The 22,329-nt window shown below is 40.9% G+C and overlaps 1 protein-coding gene and 1 long non-coding RNA gene across 24 annotated transcripts in view; one reads left to right on the forward strand and one right to left on the reverse strand.

Moving 5' to 3' along the window:
• Window positions 1-22,329, forward strand: part of MRTFB (myocardin related transcription factor B) — a 272,986-nt gene that overhangs the window by 228,949 nt on the left and 21,708 nt on the right. For all 21 annotated transcript variants that reach the window (XM_063796696.1, XM_001146929.8, XM_054668218.2 and 18 more), the window contains 2 exons: window positions 11,337-11,474; window positions 17,409-17,656. In XM_063796696.1, coding sequence (XP_063652766.1) covers window positions 11,337-11,474; window positions 17,409-17,656 — 386 coding nt within the window. The remainder of the gene's footprint in view (window positions 1-11,336; window positions 11,475-17,408; window positions 17,657-22,329) is intronic.
• On the reverse strand, window positions 2,265-20,585 carry LOC107968795 (uncharacterized). Of its 3 annotated transcripts, XR_010152282.1 has the most exons (5): window positions 20,536-20,585; window positions 20,155-20,238; window positions 19,738-19,924; window positions 12,314-12,720; window positions 11,723-11,817 (listed from the first exon to the last, which is right to left on the reverse strand). It is a non-coding gene; the product is annotated as an uncharacterized LOC107968795 (long non-coding RNA). The 3 variants fall into 3 exon arrangements; XR_008539745.2 differs by lacking the exons at window positions 11,723-11,817; window positions 12,314-12,720 and adding an exon at window positions 2,265-2,352; XR_001710234.3 differs by lacking the exons at window positions 11,723-11,817; window positions 12,314-12,720 and having other exon boundaries at window positions 17,732-19,924; window positions 20,536-20,578.

Below are 22,329 nucleotides of genomic sequence, written 5' to 3' on the forward strand. Positions count from 1 at the left end.
CGGAGAAATAAGAACACTAGAAATAGGGAGAGGTGGCTGTTTTTTCACATGCCAAATTTTCAACAAAGAAGGCGGGCATGATAGCACACACCTATAATCCCAGCTTACTTGGGAAGCTGAGGCAGGAGGATTACTTAAATCCAACAGTTCAAGTCCAGTCTGGGCAACATAGCAAAATCCCATTTAAAAAAAACAAGGCAGGGTGCAGTGTCTCAGACCTGTAATCCCAGCAGTTTGGGAGGCCAAGGCAGGTGGATTGCTTGAGCTCAGAAGTTCAAGACCAGCCTGGGCATCATAGTGAGACCCCATCTCTACTAAAAATACAAAAAAAAAATAGCTGGGCATGGTAGTGCATACCTGTGGTCCCAGCTGCTCAGGAGGCTGAGGTGGGAGGATCACCTGAGACAAGGGAGCAGAGGTTGCAGTGACCCAAGATCATACCACTATACTCTAGCCTGGATAACAGAGCGAGACCCTACACACACCCCCACAAAAAAGAAAAAGAAAAATATGACCATTCAGGGAACAAAATAAATCTCCAGAAACTATCTTAGAAGAAACACACATATCTGCCCTACTGGACAAAGACTTTAAAGTAATTATCTTAAATATACTCAAAAACTAAAAGAAAACATGGACAACAAACTAAAGGAAATTAGGAAAACTATATATGAACAAACTGAGCATGTGGTAGAAATTATTTTTTAAACCCAAACAAATTATGTAATTGAAGATATAATGGAATTGAAAAATTCACTAGAGGCTTGAACAGCAGACTCAAACAAGCAGAAGAAAGAATCTGCAAATGGGAAGACAGATGATTTGAAATTGAGTCTGAAGACAAAAGGAAAAAAGAATGAAGAAAAGTGAACAGAGACTAAGAGACTTATAGGACACCATCAAGCGATCAATGTATTCACTATGAGAGTTCCAAAAGGAAAGAGAGAAAGGGGCAAATACATTAATTAAAGAAATAATGGCCCAAAACTTCACAAATAGGAGGAAAGACATGGATATACAAATACAGTCATGCTTTGCTTAACAACAAGGATACATTCTGAGCAAAGCATTTGTAGTAGTCAGTTCTCACACCACTATAAAGAACTACCTGAGACTAGGCAATTTATGAAAAGAGGTTTAATTGACTAACAGTTCCACGGGCTGTACAGGAGGCATGGCTGGGGAGGCCTCAGGAAACTTACAGTCACAGTGGAAGCGTGAAGGGGAAGCAAGCATGTCTTCACATGACAGCAGGAGAGAGCGAGCGAGCACAGGGGGAAATGCTACACACTTTCAAACAACCAGATCCCATGAGAACTCATTCACTATCATGAGAACAGAAAGGGGGAAGTCTGCCCCCATGATTCCCACCAGGCCCCTCTTCCAACACTTGGGGATTACAATTTGACATGAGATTTGGTCATGATTCAAATTATATCAGCATTGTTTGACAGTTTTGTTGTTGTGAAACATCATAGAGTATACTTACACAAACCTAGATGGTATGGCCTACTACACCTACTACAGTGTACCTTTACAGTGTAAATGGTTTTTTTACTACATTTACAGTGTAAATGGTTTTTTAAAATACTACACCTGTATAGAGCAGCTCCATTATAATCTTCTTATGTGCAGCCCATTGTTGACCACAATGCCTGTACAAGAAATTCAATAAACTCCAAAGACACCTGCAGGAACGCACATTATAATCAACTGTCTAGAGTCAAATAAGACAGAATCTTAAAAGCAGCAAGAGAAAAGTGACTGGTCACCTACAAGGAATCCTCAATAAGACTATCAGTGGATTTCTCAGTAGAAACCTTGAAGACCAGAAGGCAGTGGGATGATATATTTAAAATGATGAAAGAAGAAAACAGTCACCTGAAAATTGTATATCCAGCAAAATTGTTTTCAAAAATAAAGGAGAAATTAAAACATTCCCAGACAAACAAAAGCAGATGGAGTTTATTACCACTAGAATTGCTCTACAAGAAATGCTAAAAAGAATCTTTCAATCTGAAGTGAAAGGATGCCAGATAGTAACTCAAAGCCATATGAAAATATAAAATTGGCCGGGCACGGTGGCTTACACCTGTAATCCCAGCACACTTTGGGAGGCCAAAGCGAGCGGATCACCTGAGGTTGGGAGTTCAAGACCAGCCTGACCAACATGGAGAAACCCTGTCTCTACTAAAAATACAAAATTAGCCAGACGTGGTGGCACGTGCCTGTAATCCCAGCTACTCGGGAGGCTGAGGTAGGAGCATCGCTTGAATCCAGGAGGTGGAGGTTGTGGTGAGCCATGATCGCGCCATTGCACTCCAGCCTGGGCAACAAGAGCACAATTCTCATCTAAAAAGAAAAAAGAAAAAGATAATACATGGACAAATATTAAAACAGTATTATAATTTTGGTCTGTAACTCTACTTTTTTTCCTACAGGATTTAAAATACACATTCATTAACAATTACAAATCTATGTTAATGGCCACACAGTATATAACAACGTAGTTTGTGAATGACGTCAGTAACATAGAGGGGGTGAAGCTGTAAAGAAGCAGCATTTTTTTATGTGACTGAAGTTGTTATCAATGTAAGATAGAATGTCGTAATTCTAAGATGTTATTTGTAATTCCTATGGAAACAAACAAACAATCCGTAGAATCTGTGAACAGGCATATGCAAACCTACCCCCAAAAGCTGAGGAAGCTCAGAGGCCAAAGAAAGAGGCTGACAAACCCAGTTTCTCAGAGAGAAATATTTTATAGGAACTTAAAAACAGAAGCAATGTCTTGGGTGGCTGTCCACACCTGCCATCCAGAAAGCATTCATTCATTCATTCATTCATTCATTCATGCCCGGCTAATTTTGTAGAGACAGGGTTTCGCCATATTGACCAAGCTGGTCTCGAACTCCTGAGCTTAGAGAGTCTGCCCACCTCAGCCTCCCAGAGATATTCTTTATATAGCAAGCTTTTAGGATAAAACATGTGCAGCTGGTCACATCTTCAGACTTTCTTGTCAGGACGTGACCACTGGGGAAGTTTGATAGCATCTTTATGAGGGGTTATCTATGCCATAAGCATTGTGTAAAGACCTTACTGCAGAACACCTTGCTGTGGAGGGGCCAACCACCAGTCATCATGGTAGTTTTGTTTCAAGATGGCATCAGACAGTCTTGGCCATGCGACAGGCTATTTTTCAACAATGCAAAAGGAGAGGAGAATGGAATCAAAACAAGGCACTACAAAGCATCAAACACAGACATCCTGTGTTCATGGAAGACTTAATATTGTTAATATGTCAGTGCTACCCCAAACAATCTACAGATTCAGTACAGTTCATATCAAAATCCTAATGTTGATTTTTGCAGAAATAGAAAAATCTTATGGAATCCTGAAAAACCAAAACAGTCTTGAATTTTAAAAAAGTTAGAGGTCTCATGCTTCCTAATTTCGAAACTTACTACAAAGACACAGTAATTAAAACAGTGGTATTGGCATAAGATAAATAGAACAGTGAGCCCAGAAATAAGTCCTTAGATATGGGATCAAATGATCTTCAACAAAGGTGCCAAGACCATCCAGTGGGGAAAGGATAGTCTCGTCAACAAATGGTACTGGGAAAACTGGATATCCACGTGCAAAAAAGAATGAAGTTGGACCTTTACCTAACATCGTAGGCAAAAATTGACTCCATAGACAAAGATCTAAATATAATAACTAAAACTATAAAACTCTTAGAAGAAAATGTAGGGGAAAGCTTCATTACACTGGATTGGTTTCTTGGATATGACACCAAGGCAGCAAAAGAAAAAATAATTTGAGGAAAGAAATCTTTCCTCAAAACGTTTTGGCCAGACCTAGTGACTCACGCCTGTAATCCCAGCTGTTTGGAAGGTCACAGCAGGAGGATCCCTTGAGGCCAGGAGTTGAAGACCAACCTGGACAACATAGTGAGACCTCATCTCTACAAAAAATAAAAATTAAAAAAATTAGCTGGGCATGGTGGCGTGCACCTATAGTCCTAGCTACTCCAGAAGCTGAGATGAGAGGATGACTGTAGCCCAGGTTTGAGGTTACATTGAGCTATGAAAGCACCACTGCACTCCAGCCTGGGTGACAGAGCGAGAACCTGTCTCTTAAAAAAAAAGAAACAAGAAAAAAACTTCAGTGCATCAAAGGACATCAACAGAGTAAAAAAGCAATCCAAAAAATGGAAGAAAATATTTGCAAATCATATATCTTATAAGGATTTGCTATGGTTTGGTTGTTTGTCTCCTTCAAACCTCATGTCAAAATTTGATCCCCATTGTTAGAGGTAGGGCCTAATGGGATGCATTCGGGTCATGGGGGCAGATCCCTCATGAATAGATTAACAGCATCCCTTAGAGATAAGTGAATTCTCACTGCATTAGTTCCCGTGAGAGCTTGTTGTTAAAAAAAGAAAGAAAGAAAGAAAGAAAAGCCCAGCCCCCTCCCCACTCTCTCTTGCTTCCTCTTTTCCCCTGTAATGTCTGTACACTGGCTCCATTTCCCCTCCCACCATGAGTGGAAGCAGCCTGAGGCCTTGCCAGATGCACATGCTGGTGCCACGCATCCTGTACAATCTGCAGAATCGTGAGCCAAATAAACCTCTTTTATAAATTATCCAGCCTCAATTTTGTTTTTTTGTTTTTTTGAGATGGAGTCTTGCTCTGTTGCCCAGGCTGGAGTGCAGTGGCGCAATCACGGCTCACTACAACCTCCACCTCCCAGGTTCAAGGGATTCTCCTGCCTCAGCTTACTGAGTAGCTGGGATTACAGGCATGCAACACCACGCCCAGCTAATTTTTGTATTTTTAGTAGAGACAGGGTTTCACCATGTTGGTCAGGTTGGTCTCCAACTCCTGACCTCATGATCCAACTGCCTTGGCCTCCCAAAGTGCTGGGATTACAGGAGGGAGCCACCACACCCTGCCAAATATTTTTTAAAAGCAGTCCAAAACAGACTAAGACAGGACTAATATCTAATGTACAAAAAGAACTCCCACAACTCAACAACAAAAAAACTGTTCAAAAATGGGCAAAGGTTTGAATGTGGTTTTTGTTGCAGTCTATCTTAAAAAAAAAAAAAACAAACAAAAAAAAACAGGCAAAGGACTTGAATAGACATCCTTCTTAAGAGGATATGCAATTGGCCAATAAGCATCTAACAAGATACTGGATATCACTAATCATTAAGGAAATGCTAATCAAAACCACAAGATACCACCTCATGCCCATTACAATGGCTACTATCAAAAGAACAAAAAATAAGTTGGGAAGGATGTGGATAAATTGGAACTCTTGTATACTGTTGGTGGGAAAGTGAAATGGTATAGCCACTGTGGACAATGTTCAGTCCTCAAAAAATTAAACTAGAATTGCCAAATGAACCAGCAATTCCACTTCTGGGTATATGCCCAAAAGAAAACAGGGCTGGGCGCAGTGGCTTACACTTGTGATCCCAGCACTTTGGGAGGCCAAGTTCGGCAGATCACAAGGTTAGGAGATCAAGACCATCCTGGCCAACATGGTGAAACCCTGTCTCTACTAAAAATAGAAAAATTAGCTGGGCGTGGTTGCGCATGCCTGTAATCCCAGCTACTCAGGAGGCTGAGGCAGGAGAATCGCTTAGAACCCAGGAGGTGGAGGTTGCAGTGAGCCAAGATTGGGCCACTGCACTCCAGCCTGGGCAACAGAGCTAGACTCTGTCTCAAAAAAAAAAAAAAAAAATAGAAAACAGAAGTTAGATCAGATATTTGTATATCCCTGTTCATAGCAGCATTATTCACAATAGCCAAAATGTGAAAGCAACCCAAACGTCCACTGCCAGATGAATGGATAAACAAAATGTGCTATATTTGTACATTGGAATAGTATTCAGCCTTTAAAAAGGAAGCAAATTCTGCATTCTGTCATTGATGAAACTCTAGCTCATGTTCAATGAAATCAGCCAGTCACAAAAAGACAAATACTGTGTGATTCCACTTATATAAGATTCTTAGAGTAGTAAAAATCATAGAGGCAGAAAAGAAAATGATGATTGCCTGGGGGTGAGGGGAATGTGGAACCAGGGGGACATTGTTTAATGGGTATAGTGTATTGCTTGGGAACATGAACAAGTCTGGAGGTTCCGGTAGTGATGGTTGCAGAACAATATAAATGTAATTAACGCCATATACTTAAAAATGGTTAAATAGTAAATTTTGTGTTATATACATTTTAGTATAATTTTTTAAATGCACTTTTAAAGCAGGGATACGTGCAGATCCTCACTACCAATCAGGTCATCAAGTACCCACTGAACGTCCACTAGATTCTGTGCAAGGAAATTCACTTTTAATATTCACTTACTTATTCTAAAAGTGAAATGCTCAAACTTATATATTATAGGAACAAATAGTGCTAGGTGATACATTTTAACAAAGCTAGAGTTTTACGTAAAATATTCATCTATTAAATATGCAATGCGTGATTTTTGTTTTATTCAACTCATTCATTTTTCATTTTATTTGGGGATTAGAATATGAAAACAATATTTAAAGAGTAATTGCATTTTGCCATCTTAAGAACTCTGCTGCATCCTAAATTAAAAACATTATTGACTTAAAATCTATAATACAAAAAAGCTTTGTTTTTAAATACCTAGTTTCTGTCCCTCAAGACCACATAAAGAAATTCTAATAAAGAGGAACAGTCCGGAAGCAATGACTGGCCCTTGTCCTGTGTACCATATTCTGCAGCAGGAACACTGCAGACATCTGAAACAGGATAGAGCTTTAATCAGCTGAGAGGTTTGCTCTGACGTCTGTTTTTTTATATTGTAGCAAAGCTTTCCTGTAGCCATTTCTAGTAGGAGAAAAGTCAGTCTTTATGATCAACAGTGTCTTTTTAGTTTTTTTTTGAATGCATAAATATCCATTAAAAACCATCTTTCTGGCATTTTCTTGTATGGGTTTCTGATGAAAATTAAAGATCTGGCCCTTGTGAGACCTGTAACCTGTAATGGAAACAGTGGTCAGATCCAATAAGACAAAGCAAAGTTTGCAGCTTTTTTTGTTTCTTTGGGGAAACAATTCAATCATTTTGAAATTAAATTTTTGTAGAACATAGGTTGAACTTAGGTCTCGGCAGCAATTTAAACCTATTTATATTTTAAATATTAAAAGTATTCTTTTGGATTCCCTATTTAATAAATGGTGCTGGGAAAACTGGCTAGCCATATGTAGAAAGCTGAAACTGGATCCCTTCCTTACACCTTATACAAAAATTAATTCAAGATGGATTAAAGACTTACACGTTAGACCTAAAACCATAAAAACCCTAGAAGAAAACCTAGGCATTACCATTCAGGACATAGGCATGGGCGAGGACTTCATGTCTAAAACACCAAAAGCAATGGCAACAAAAGCCAAAATCGACAAATGGGATCTAATTAAACTAAAGAGCTTCTGCACAGCAAAAGAAACTACCATCAGAGTGAACAGGCAACCTACAAAATGGGAGAAAATTTTCGCAACCTACTCATCTGACAAAGGGCTAATACCCAGAATCTGCAATGAACTCAAACAGATTTACAAGAAAAAAACAAACAACCCCATCAAAAAGTGGGTGAAGGACATGAACAGACACTTATCAAAAGAAGACATTTATGCAGCCAAAAAACACATGAAAAAATACTCACCATCACTGGCCATCAGAGAAATGCAAATCAAAACCACAATGAGATACCATCTCACACCAGTTAGAATGGCAATCATTAAAAAGTCAGGAAACAACAGGTACTGGAGAGGATGTGGAGAAATAGGAACACTTTTACACTGTTGGTGGGACTGTAAACTAGTTCAACCCTTGTGGAAGTCAGTGTGGTGATTCCTCAGGGATCTAGAACTAGAAATACCATTTGACCTGGCCATCCCATTACCGGGTATATACCCAAAGGACTATAAATCATGCTGCTATAAAGACACATGCACACGTATGTTTATTGCGGCACTATTCACAATAGCAAAGACTTGGAACCAACCCAAATATCCAACAATCATAGACTGGATTAAGAAAATGTGGCACATATACACCATGGAATACTATGCATCCATAAAAAATGATGAGTTCATGTCCTTTGTAGAGACATGGATGAAATTGGAAATCATCATTCTCAGTAAACTATCACAAGAACAAAAAACCAAACACCACGTATTCTCACTCATAGGTGGGAATTGAACAATGAGAACACATGGACACAGGAAGGGGAACATCACACTCTGGGGACTGTTGTGGGGTAAGGGGAGGGGGGAGGGATAGCATTAGGAGATACACCTAATGCTAAATGACGAGTTAATGGGTGCAGCACACCAACATGGCACATGTATACATATGTAACTAACCTGCACATTGTGCACATGTACCCTAAAACTTAAAGTATAATAATAAAATAAAAAATAAAAAAATAAAAATAAATTTAAAAAAGATTCTGACATATTGCTGAATTTACTGTGGAACAAAATAAGTTTAAGTATCTCTTATGGCCTGAATACTTTAACTTTTATTTTAGGTTCACAGGTACTTGTGCAGGTGTGTTATATTCGTAAATTGTGTGTCACAGGGATTTGATGTAGATTCTTTTGTCACCCAGGTACTAAGCCTAATACTCAATAGTTAATTTTTCTGCTCCTCTCCCTCTTTCCATCCTCTACCCTCAAGTAGGCCCCAGTGTGTGTTGTTCCCCTCTATGTGTCCATGTGTTCTCATCATTTAGCTCCCGCTTGTGAGAACATGCAGTATTTGGTTTTCTGTTCCTGCATTCGTTCACTACTGTAATGGCCCCCAGCTCCAGGCCTGGATACTCTTTTAATCCTTCTTGGAATACATCACTTCAAAATTACTCACACTTAGATTCTTCTGCTAACAGATTCTTCTGCTAACTTTAGCCACTAGGAGCCTGACCCCTTGATATGGTCTAAGTGGGGTTTGGTACGGGAACGGAGGGGCTTTTGTTGTGTTTTGCTCCTTTCTAAAGCACATTAAAATGGCTGGCAAAATTAGAAGTTTTGATATATTTATCTTCAGATTAGGTAGAGTCAACAATCATTGTATTTCAGTTGGGTTATTCTTGTGTTATGCTGGAGTCTGGTTTTCTGAGTAGCAAAGTCACACTGAAATACCAAAAGAGCTAGTAAGATAGGCACAGTCTAGAAATTTAGGCAAGACATCATAAATATTACATTTGATACTACATCCATGCTCCTGGGTTATTTTTCATGTGATTAACACTTACTGCTCTCAGATTCATCACGCTATCTTCAGTCACTGGGGGCTGGACTGGTAAAATAGCTTGCCAGGTAAGGATTTATATGCAAAGAAATCTATATAGAGATCAGAATTCAAACATTTTAGTCTCTTTCACATACCAGTTACGTAATAGCCAAGGAATGTTTTCCCCTCTGTGAACATTGACCCAGAGATAAGTATCCCCATTTCAAAAAAATATGCAAGATGAAAGGAAAACCAACCACGTAAAGTCATATTCAGTAAAGAAGTGATCAGCTAACATCTTCCACTTTATGTATGTTATGTATGAGGCTTGGTTGGTCGGAGATTCACTGAGGAGCCAGATGTCTCAGGGCTCTTTGCGGGCAGAAGTCTGCTGGAACACAGGTGTCCATTCTCTTAGATGAGCCCTTTCCCTTCATGTCTGTTTAAAAATGAAATTGAATGCAGCCATCTTTCAAAGTAAGGTCCTTCATATTGTCAACACTCACAGTTACTAATAACTGAAAAGCTGAAAATCAGCAGCTGAAACCTCAGGGAGCGAGAGAGCTGACAAGGGCATGCACGATTAATTGCACACTCGCACACCCACGGTCTCAGCTGGGCTTGAGAACGTGACCCAGTGTGAGTAAAGCCAGAAGGAATGCCCATTCATCAATTAAACAAATATTTGTTTGAGTTAACTAGTATGTGCCAAGCTTCATATTTCATGCTGCTAATAGCCCTCCAAGTTTTCAGGTCATTTATTTTGAGGAGGAAAAATACAGTTTGCTATTTTAAAATGCAAATACTTTAACAAGATTTTGATTGGTGGTGTAGTGAATTTAAGAGTTGTTCAGGGAAGTGGAAGTGATAAAGGAGGACATTTTTCCTTAAGATAAGGGTGGTATAAGTAAGTCCAAGTAGTAATCAATATGCAAATTTTGACTAGTTTATTACAATAGTAATTGTTCTTTACAATAAAATACTTAAAATCTATGTAAAGTAGATTGCTAGTGAGAATTGATAAAACCTAGTAACGCCTTCTGTAGCTTCCTTTGTTAATAATATGTGACTCCAAACTGAGATTCAGCAATTGTTAATTTTGGCCTGGGTAACAAAGTAGCTTCTTGTTTTAACTCTGGAGAGATAATGTTGTCGGTAAAACAGATCAGTCTTACCAAAATATATTCTTCAAATCTTCTGTTGCAAGAAATGGGGGAATATGGTTAATGAGAGTTCTAGTCAGATTTGGAGAGAGGAACAGAGGGTGTAAAGCACATTTATGGACACATGGGTGGCATGGGCATTCAGGAAGGATGCTGCCGGAGGGTAGGTCGAGTGTGATGCAGAGAAGCCTGAAGGTCGTGTTTGGATCAGCCAGGGTCAGCATGACCTGTATAGCAAAGGGACTTTATGAATACCATGTATTGACCAGGCACAGTGGCTCATGGGTGTAATCTCAGCACTTTGGGAGGCCGGGGCAGGGGGATCACTTGAGGTCAGGTGTTCAAGACCCAGCCTGGCCAACGTGGTGAAACCCGCATCTCTACTAAAAATACAAAAACTAGCTGAGTGTGGTGGTACATGCCTGTAGTTCTAGATACTTGGGAGGCCAAAGCCGGAGAATTGCTTGAACCCAGGAGGCAGGGGTTGCAGTGAGCCAAGATCACCCCACTGCATTCCAGCCTGAGTGAGACTCCCTCTCAAAAAAAAGAAAAAAAGAATACCATGTATTGTTTTGATCATATATACAAGTGTCTTGGACTTTTCTTTCCCTGCCAATAAAGAGTGGGTTCTGACTGTCTTTTTGAGAAAATACTCCAGTATCGTCAGTCTAACCTTACTTGGCTTTAGTTATTCACTGCTCTTAAAGACTAAATGATTGGCTCCACTGAGGCGTAAAGCGTGTTATTCCACCATCTGGCCTCAGACATAATCATATATTTTTCCTTTGCTTCTTTTCTAGTGGGCTTAAAAACCAGGTCATTCCCTTGTAATTCTAATTTTTCTGTTTTTATGATCATTAATTTCACAGACTTGTTCCTTTTTGCCTTTTCCACCAGTTTGCTTCAGTGTCCCCAACAGTTCCTGAATTCTTGAAAACTCCTCCAACTGCAGATCAGCCTCCCCCACGGCCTGCAGCTCCTGTCCTCCCCACAAACACTGTGTCCTCAGCAAAGCCTGGCCCAGCACTGGTGAAGGTGGGTACTTCGGATACACCCTGGGTTTGGTGGCTTTATTTGTGACTCTGTCTATAATCCTGTGAATGGAAGACAAAGGCATTTATCCAACTTGCTCAGCCTGCCTTTTAGCCCAAAGTCTTAAAAACTAAGCCATGCAAAGACTTGCTAGACTGGGGTCTTCATGTTTGAAATTGTGCTATAGTCATAGAAAAATGGCACAAATTTTGGTCTACTTAAAACACTAGGGGCTGGATGCAGTGGCTTACCTCTGTAATCCCAGTGCTTTGGAAGGCTGAGGCAGGAGGACGACTTGAGGCCAGGAGTTTAAGAACAGCCTGGGCAACATAGCAAGACACTGTCTCTACAAAAAAATCAAAAAGTTAGCCAGAGGTGGTGGTGCATGCCTATAGTCTCAGCTACTCAGGAGGCTGAGGCAAGAGGATCACTTGAGCCCTGGAGTTTGAGGCTGCAGTGAGCTATGATCACACCATTGCACTCTAGCTTGGGTGACAGAGCAAGACCCTGTCTCTTTAAAAAAAACAAAACCAACTACTGGGGCTATGCAGAAAGCCCTGGTTCTGCCACCCAGGCCACTAAGATGAAACAAGAGAAAAACAGATTTAAACTTTTTAGAATTGTGTTTAGAACTTCTAGATATGGTGGGTGAGGAGAATAAAGTGAGGAATAGTTTAGGTGAATATAGATCTCAAACTTTTAAAACTAAAAAAGGATATTACAGTTAGCTAACTTCTTACCACCCTTCAGATGGGGAGACTGAGGCCCAAAGAAGAAATGACAAAGCCAGGAAGGGTCCCAACCTCCCGAATCCAAGTCTAGCTCTCTTCTGCCTCCCCCACCTGTTGGAGAACTCTGCTGAGGCAAGGGAGCATCTTTCAGATGAACACAATGCATATTCCTCACGGCCCTCCGTCCCCGGGACTGTCCTTGTCCTTGACCTTTCTGGAGAGAAGGCCCTTGTCAGCGTGGCCGAGTATTGGTGGCTTCAGGACATACATCAGTGTGTTTCCCCATCTTCTGTTGCTTAGCATTGGAGTCGGAAATTCCAGAGGGTTGCAAGTGGCAACCCTCCCCATGAAATCAGTTTTATACCTCCTCTCCCAACATCCCCACGCATGCAACCCCGACGGCACAGAGGGTCTGCGTGCACAGGCCTCCTTCCCTGCCGATCCTCAAACGGGTTCTCTGCCTCTCCCTCTCTCTGAATGTCTGCTCTTCACTGATGTCTTTAAGGAAGGCTTTGGTTCTAGAGGAAGAAGCATTGTTTAAGAATGTGAAATTCAGGGGTTGGTTAGATAATTCTAGGACTATGCCAAGAGAGGAGGGGACAGGAACACATTAGGAAACAGACCAGAATTCTTTCAGTGTTTCTATAAGGAAAGCTGTTTCCCATCCTTCACTTGTGGGGGCTGATAGGTAGTAGCAGATTCCATCTGAGGAACACTAGTTATTATGTTTCTGTGCCCCTCCTCTACAGGTGCCTTCCTGACAGTGGCTGGGACAATTATTTTATCACTCTACAACGATTATACTCGAACCGCATTTTGAGTGTAAATTATCCTAGACCCCGTTCATTCTTATGATCAGTTTTAAAAGACTAAAAATAAAATGTATAGCCAGGTGCAGTGGCTCACGCCTGTAATCCCTGCACTTTGGGAGGCCAAGGCAGGCAGATTGCTTGAGCTCAGGAGTTTGAGCCAGCCTGGGCAACATGGCAAAAACCCATCTCTATAAAGTGTACAAAAAAATTAGTTGGGCATGGTGGCACACACCTATGCTCCCAGCTACTCGGAGGCTGAGGTGGGAGGATCACTTGAGCCCAGGAGGTTAAGGCTGCAGTGAGCCGAGATCATGTGCCTGCACTCCAGCCTGGGTGACAGAGTGAGACCCTGCCTCAAAAGCAAATAAATAAAATGAATTATTGATAACGAAATAAGGTAAATAGCTAATTGATTAATATTGTGGGATTGAAGGAATAAGTGGGGGAAAGTGTTTTCTGACATCGAGGTATATACCTTAAGTGCCTGATAATTAAAGTGATTTCCAGTTAGCATGCACATTCACGATTCATTTGTTGAACGGATACTTATTCAAGCACCTTCTATGTGCCAGGCACTGTTCTGGGTACTAGGAATAGATAAAGCAAGGAACAAAAGATCACAAATCCCCACCCTTAGGGTAAACAGACAACCAAATATAGAGTGTGCCGGGTGGTGATGAATAATGTGAGGATGGGGGTGCTGGGGAGATAAGGAGAGACGTGTCTTTTAAATGAGGTGGTCTGGGGATACGCAGATGACATTTGGACAGAGGTCTGAAAGAATTGAGGGTGTGAGCCATGAAGATATCTATCTATGGGAAGAAAATTTGACCAAGGCAGCCAGTATCACTCCAACAGCAATGGCCGAGGCAGACAGGGTGTGGCCAGAGACCAGCGTCTGTAGAGCCTTGTAAGAAGTTAGGCTTTGTATTACTGCTAAGGGAAGGAGCTGCTGTAACATTTTTGAGCTGATATGTTAGAAACAGTAGGGCGCAAAGGTAGAAGCAGAGACAGGTAAAATGCACAGCAGGAGACAGTGGCAGCTGGGGAGATAACAGAAGTGGTTGGATTCTGGCTGCATTTGAAGGCTAAGCTGCCAGGATTTGTGGACAAGTTGGATATGTGGTGTGAAGAAGAGGAGTTGTGAACCATCTACTGTTGTGTGTCTAAGTGACTAGCAACTTGCAGTTGCCACGTCCTGTAATGGAAAGGAGTACACCTGGAGTGTGAGGTGCTGTGCAGGCACCACGTGATGTCCTAGAGGCAGCTGGATAGATGAGTGCAGACCTTAGGAGAGAGGTCTAGGTTGGGAATAGAAATGTGGGTCATCAGTGTATAAATGGCATTTAAAGCCATGAAACCCGGTTAAATTACCTAGGGTCTAAGTACAGGTGAAAAAGCTGTGCAAGAAGTGAGTTCTTGGGAACCTCCAACATTTTAGAGAGGAGAACCAGCAAAGGAGACTCAGCAAAAACAGCTAGCAAGAGTGAGGCAAGGCAGCCCTGAAGCCAGACACGATGTTTCAAGAAGAAGGGAGAGGGCAACTGTATCAAAGGCTGCTGTGCCTCAGTTAAGATGAGTGCTGGGAACTGGCCTTGGTTTAACGTTGAAGCACAGCGACCTTGACAAGAACAGTTTCTGAAAGCTTAGTTGGAGTGGGCACAAGAGAGCCTGAAAGGCAGAGCTGGAGATGGTATTATAGAAAGCTTTTCTTGAGAGCCCACAGAAATGAGTCTGTAGCTTGATTAGACTGTAGGGTCAAGGAAGGCTGTTTGTGATCCAGTGGGAGTGATCCAGGAGAAGAGTGGGGAACCACAGCCAGGTGTGGGCAAGGGAATACAGAAACCAGTTGAGGAGGGAAGGGCCAGCCTGAGACAGCAACACCAGCAGGAAGGAAAACGCAGAGTCTCGGTGCAGGCAGGCACTCAGCTCTGTGCTGATCACTTATATGTTCTCAATGTTTAGGCAGTGAGGTCATCAGTTGACAGTGAGGATGGGGGTGAAATACTATAGGTTTGGAGAGAGAAGTAAAGATAGACAGTATTCTGTAAGAGTAGGAAAATTAAAGGACCAGAAAAATGTAACAGGATGGCCACGTAGCACTGATGAGCCCTTGAAGTTGGTGGTCACAAGTTTAAAGTGAGACTTGTCAGCATGGTTTTATGTTTTTCCTGTAGCCACTTTCAGTTATATGAGTACAGGCATGAAGTGGACCACTGGTTCTCAGCAGGGGTAAGTTTGCCTCCCACCACAGACATTTGGCAATGTCTGGAGACGTTTCTGGTTGTCACAATGCGGGGGACGAGGTGGGTGGGTGGGGTATCTAATGCGTAGTGGCCAAGGATGCCACTGAACATCCAACAGTGCACGGGATGGGCTCCCACAACACAATTACTTAGCTCAAAACATCAGTAGAGACACTGTCGAGAGGCAGAAGGAGACAGCATTAGGTAAGGGTTTTGCCAGGTGTGTATGACAAAGGGGGGACTGTGCAAGTGAGGGGACCGTGGGATATAGCTTGGTAAGGAGGGAAGTGAGGAACATGTAAAGGTTGTAACAGAAAGGGATTGTAGGTCTCAGTGGCATCAAATAATTGTTGTAGTTGGCATCCTGGATGGAGTGAATTGACAAAATACGTGGTGGGTATCAGAGATTGGGATGCTGGGAAGCGAGGGAGGTTCAAATAATTACAAGATCTAGGCTATCATCACACAGTGACTGGCTGAGAGAGGAGATGAGATATCTGGAAGCAATGAAGTCAAGGAGCTAAGAGACCAGAATGTTAGAAGGATTGTACATGTGGATATTAAAATCATCAAGAACAGTCACGAAAGTTATGTTGAAGAAAGTAAAGAGCATTGGGAGTGTCAGATGTGTCGTAGAAGTCAGTAAAGAACTAGGAGGCCAGGTCCTGATGCTCAAGTCTGAAAGCGTGAGATGAGATTAACAACCAATCATTTCCAATACATAATTACTTTTTATAAATTCTTATTTACCAGTGTTTAAAAATAGGCTCCTAGTTAATTGGATTATATTATGTCCGGTAGTATGCCGGTAAATGTTTAATAACTGGCTGGGCTCAGAGGGCAGATTATAGCCTTTGCCAATTCCCATGGTGTAAATATTCCCACAGTGGCCAGTTTCAGGCTACTACCGGTGTGATATTGCTGAATGCACAATTGGGAGAAACAGCACACGTTTGGTTCTCATGAGTAAGAGCTGGCTCCAGCACCCCGCTGGCTATGTCCGTAAACTGTTATGTAAAAATGGCCATAAAAATCTTGTTGCAGAATCATTCTTTTATACCAGGGATTTAAGAATTCATGACATGTCAGATGAAGAGAGAGAAAGGCACATTTCTAATAAGCAGATATGGTATCATCCCAATTATATTAAAACATATCCAAAGGAAGGATATAAACAAGAATGTTAATAGTCACATTCTATGAATGTTAGAATAGCCTAACATTAGAAATGAGACTATTCCTAACCTGCAGAATGCAGTGAGTTTTGTTTTATTCTTCTTTGGTTGCAGTGTCCTAATTCTTTGGATATGAATATAGATAATGTGATCATATCAATAGCTACATTTAATTGAGTACTTCTCAAAGTCTTTGTATTAAGTTGGGTATGTTCCCTACAGAAGCTTAGCAATACTTTCGTATATTTTCTTTTTTGTTTGTTTGGATGGGTTTTCTTCAGATGACGCTATCTTAGAATCTGAATACTGAAAAGTATAAAGTGATCTGATAACTTAAAAACTGAGAAGACAACAACACCTCAGGAAAACATCATCTGATTCCTAATCTTGAGATGAGGGATACATGGTCTCACATCCCAGTTTCAAAGGAAAAATGTAGTATTTGAAAAATTTTCAAATTCATGTTCATATCATTCAGTATTTGTTTTTGTATTATATTGCTTGAAGATAGTTTATATTCTGTTTTCTTCTCATTGGAAGCATTTTTTCATTTTTACATATTCTCCACAGAATTTTTAGGTATTACATGGTTTTGGTGAAGTATACTTAACCTTTTCCCATTGTATATTTAGCATGCAGCTTGTTTTTTACTAGGAGATTGTATGTGTAAGCACTTGGTAGTGTGTTCACACGGGACACCCAAGGTCAGCGTGCATTGAGTTTGAATAGCTCATGCTGAGCATCTTGCCCATACCCTGAGGGAACAGTGCAGCAGGAGAAAATTTATTGGTCAAAGTTAATATGCAAACGTTTTCATGGCTTTTGAAACGAATTTAGCATATTGCTTTCCAAAGTGGCTGTACCCGTATCTAAGGTACATTTCTTTTTAATTTCAAATCATTTAGTCACGCAGTACAAAAGATTTTATGTGGTGACATCTCTTTAAATGTTATTTTCTTTTTCTCAAAAATAGCAAAGCCATCCCAAGAATCCAAATGACAAACACCGTAGCAAAAAGTGCAAAGATCCCAAACCACGGGTAAAGAAGTTAAAGTACCACCAATACATTCCACCAGATCAGAAGGGTGAGAAGAACGAGCCACAGATGGACTCTAACTACGCCCGCCTGCTCCAGCAGCAGCAGCTGTTCCTCCAACTGCAGATCCTGAGTCAGCAGAAGCAGCACTACAACTACCAGACCATCCTGCCTGCACCATTCAAGTACGGCGGGGCCCATGCTATCCTCAACGCGGGGTTTTCTGTGGTTTTTTATGAGGAACTATAAGTTACCAAAAGTTGAATGTTGTCATTTATTTGTGCTCAGTAATGATTTTCATTTCTTTGTTATCAGAGCTTATCACACAGTGTCTGAAGTCCACATGGTGAGAGTGGCCTGCATTCCATTCCAGTTTCTGTCCTCCAAAATAGGTTCTGAATTTTTACAAGTTAGAAATGCCTTTTCACAATTATTCATCCAGATTTGCCTATTATTAGAACACCAAAATAGTACTAGATGCTCTGAGAAAAGCGTAAGTAGTATAATACCTGGCATAAACAGCTAAAAGAAGAGAAGGATGGGCATGAAAGCTGGAGTGGTCAAAGGAAAGCCTGGTGGAAAAGACAGGATCTTTGGATATAGAAGGCTCGAGAAGGGCCTTTCCAGGCACAGGGGAATGCTGTGAGCACTAGTACAGAGGAAGGAATAGAGTAAGTAGTGCCTCTTCATTGGAAGGTGAGACAAATTGCCTAAACAAAGAATCTGATTAATTTTTAAGTAAAAAGTGGAAGACAAAAATCGAGTACAGCCGATGTCTAAGGGGACTTGAAGCTGGGCAGAAGACCTTACTCAACACAGCAGATAGACAACGGAGTGCTTCAGAGCAGGCTGCTGACGCGGTGAGGCCAAAATATAAGAAAAAACAGCTGGATGCTGGTGTTGAAGGGACGTCTGGAGACAATGAAGAGCTCTGGCAGCAGAGTGAGTGTTTCAGAAGACAGTTAAAGGCCTTGGTGACGAACAACTGCGGAGAAGGAAGGTGTTTTCAAAGTTTGAACCCAACTGTGGGGGACGGAAGGGAGTGAATTCTGACAATTTCTGAAACTGAATTCACAGCAAGACATCAATGGCTAATTTTAATTACATAATAAAGAAAATTTCTGGATATACATTCCCAATATGCTTTTTCTGGGAAACAGAGATAAAAATGCAAAGATCTTGTCTTCATTTTCCTCACTTTTCATGAAAAAGAAATATTTGCATTTAACTCTAGAAAGAGATGCAAAAGCTCATTATAATGAAAAATTATTAGCCATGATCAGGTTATTCAACTTACGATTATATGACCTGTAGAAACTTCTGCTTTCTACATGTCGCGTAAGCATTCCCTCATAGGTAGCCCCTCTTTTCCCTCTTAAGATTCAAATATCTTGAGGAAGATTAAACCTATTAGTAATTCAGACCTGATTGTGAAGTACTTAAATCTAAAACATCAGGGCATGGAGATGAAGAGAGAAAGAACTTTGTATCCAGTTACTATTTTAAGAGCAGGCAGGCCCGAGTGAGCTGTTGACATTGGAAGGGAATCAGGGGATACCAAAGAGAATTGGAAGAGAATCACAGACAAGCTGCTGCTACTTTGCAGCTTTGTCCAGGCCTTAGGGAGGCCTCCTCCACTGCCATCCTCCTTTGGCATTGGGCACCAATAATAATAATAATAATAATAATAATAATAATAATAATAATGGTAATGATGTCTCACAGTTCCTACTTACAATGCGTTGTGCTTAAAACCGTGCATCATCCTCATCCTCGCCTCAAGTCTAGGAGGAATTGCTGTTATTGACCCCATTCCCAGATGAGGACGCTGTTAAGGTGAAAATCCCAAAGGATTTTTTTTTTATATCTTTGAAACAGTCTTTTCTGTAATGAAAGAATTTGGCTGTGCGACTGGCTTTGTAGATAGGAAGAATCCATCAGAGGTGTGGGCTTGCTGAACTGTTACCAGTTCTTTGTCTTTCCATTAAGGCTTCAATTCCCCTCTCCTCCTCAGACATTCAGCACCTCTACAATAACCAAGCTCACCCAAGAACAGTATCATACAAAAAGACCCAGGATATTAGAAGGAGAAAGGACACTTATTTTTGTGTATTATTTAACCACAAAAAGAATATAAGTCCTGTTCAATTTCCAGATCCTAAAAATGGAGGCCTTGTTTCCTAACGCATTGTTTATATTTATCAAAATTCCATTACAAGAAACTGAATGTGGAAGTCATAGAGTGCCCATAGTGGTGGGATTTTACCTGAATCATGTAGCCCTTTGCCACCACAAAGGAGCAAGCGCCCAAAGGGACTAGGCTTTAGTCCAGCCCAGCTTGTCTGCACAATGGGAGGTCACTGGAGGTCCCCGAAGGCCACTGCATCCCTCTGAACTCAGGTCTCTCATCTGCCGATCACGTTCTTTAGCAACCTCTCTCTTTTTTCTCCCCTCTATTGATTTGGGAGAAAAATAGATTAATATGTTTCTGTTATTTTAAAGATTGAGTTAAATACCAAACTGTTCATTTTAATAGGTAGAGTATTATAGAATCTCAACAGGAAAAAAAAGACATCATGAGTAGAATAATTACATTCATTTTCAAGGGGGTAATACCACTCACAAGGAAGCAAAAGGTGGCTCAGCAGGGAGATTACTCTTACATAATAAAGCACAGACTTACCTGCGGTCCATAAACACATGCTTTATGTCTGTGGTGTTGAAACTTCATGGGGAGAGAGATGTGGAGAGAAATGTCTAAAAGGCTCTTTCGGGGGACAATAATGAATGAAAATAAGGTGGAGAAACACTGATTTAAAGAAAATGTTTTCATAACTCTGAGATTTTACAGTTGAATTTTTATAAAGGATAATAATGATGCATAAAATATTTGCCACTTCATCCAATGATAAGAAACTTCATCCCAAAGATTTCAATTATTTAACTTCAACAAAATTCAGCCAGGTTTTAGAAGACCCCAAAATGAATGTCAAGAGTTAGCTAGTGACAAAGCCAGCATTGGCTTCAACCACAGGCTTCCCAGAACTCTTCAGAGAAAGCTCACCCAACTATGGCTGTCACCCCGTAGGCACTGTCACCTCAAATCCCTGTTTCAGAATGTGGAATTCCAAGTCTCTTGGCTTCAGCACCAAGGCTTTGTGTGATAATAAAGCCTGAAGCTGCAATGGAATCGGCTGTACGGTAGCAACCATCCAGAAAGGAAACACCACTGTTACCAAGAGTATCACAGTTGGAAGATGTTAGGTGGGGATCTCGTTTTAATACTGAAAGTTTAGGGAAATTAGTACAAAGCACCTAACTGTAGTAGAATTTGACAAGTGATGCACCAACTTCTTTTAAGTAAGCTTTTTAAATTGAAGTATAACTTACACACAGAAAAGTACATAAATTGTGAGTGAAAATTGATGCAAAAATAAATACACTCCTGTATCCAATACCCAAACCAAGAACATTTTCAGTACCCCAAAAGCCCCCTGTGTCTCCCTTTTCCATGATCATCCTGACTTCTATCCCCAGAGATTAGTTTTGCCTGTTCTGGGCTTTTTTTTTTTTTTTTCTGAGACAGAGTCTCGCTCTGTCGCCCAGGCTGGAGTGCAGTGGTGCAATCTCGGCTCACTGCAAGCTCTGCCTCTCGGGTTCACACCACCTCCAGGGTTCACGCCATTCTCCTGCCTCAGCCTCCCGAGTAGCTGGGACTACAGGCGCCCACCACCACGCCTGGCTAATTTTTTGTATTTTTAAGTAGAGATGGGGTTTCACCGTGTTAGCCAGGATGGTCTCGATCTCCTGACCTCATGGTCTGCCCACTTCAGCCTCCCAAAGTGCAGTTTTGCCTGTTTTTGAACTTCATACACATGCAATCTTACAGTACACCTAGGTGCATCTTTGTTGGTGCTGATAGCAGTTCATTTTTGTTGTTGTTGTTTAATATTTCGTGACTGACTATAACGTAATTTAGCCATCCAGCTTACTCTTGATGTGTAGTTGGGTTGCTTCCAGTTGGGGCTATTAGGAATAACCCCACAGTAAATAGTCTGTGTCTTTTGGTATACATACATGTGTCTTTCTGTTAGATGTCTTATCTAGGAATGGAATTGTGGGATCATAGGATAGGCAGATGTTTTCCTTTAGTACTACGAAAGAAAAGTTTCAAAGAAAAGATGTTTTTCTTTAGTACAGTTTTGCAAAGTAGTTGCATCATTCACAGCTCTGCCAGCAGTGTGTGATTGTTCTGGTTGTCCCAGGTACTTGGTATCAGTCTTACTCATTATATCAATTCCACTGAAAATGCAGGGCTATTCTGTTGTGATTTGCAATTTCCACATACCTAATGAGGTTGAACCATTGTTCACTTATTTATTGACCATTGGGATATACATTCTTGTGATACATCTGAGATTTTTCCCCCCACTTTTCCACTGGGTTTTCTGTCTCTTTCTTACTGATTTTAAAGACCTCTTTATATACTCTAGATATGAGGTCTTTGTCAGAAATATGTATTACAGGTCTGTTGTCCTGCACTGTGGCTTGACTTTTCACTGTCTTAAAGATGTCCCTTTTACTTAGTGCTTTTTATGTGCTGTTTAAGAAATCTTTGTCTACCCAAAGGCCATGAAGATACTATCCTGAGTGTTTTTCTGAAAGCTTTATTTTCATAATTCACATGTAGATTTTGGGAACAAGGTGAGATGGGGCCAGTCAAGAGCCATGTTTTTTTCTGTGTGAATTTCCAACGTAGCATGGCACCATTGAAGTCCCGCCCTCTCTCCACTACATCACAGTGTCCTCTTTTTGGTAACTCAAGGGTCCGGGTATGCAGAGGGCCATTTCTGGATTT

Source organism: Pan troglodytes, chromosome 18, assembly GCF_028858775.2.
Source record: "Pan troglodytes isolate AG18354 chromosome 18, NHGRI_mPanTro3-v2.0_pri, whole genome shotgun sequence".
Classification (NCBI taxonomy): Eukaryota; Metazoa; Chordata; class Mammalia; order Primates; family Hominidae; genus Pan; species Pan troglodytes.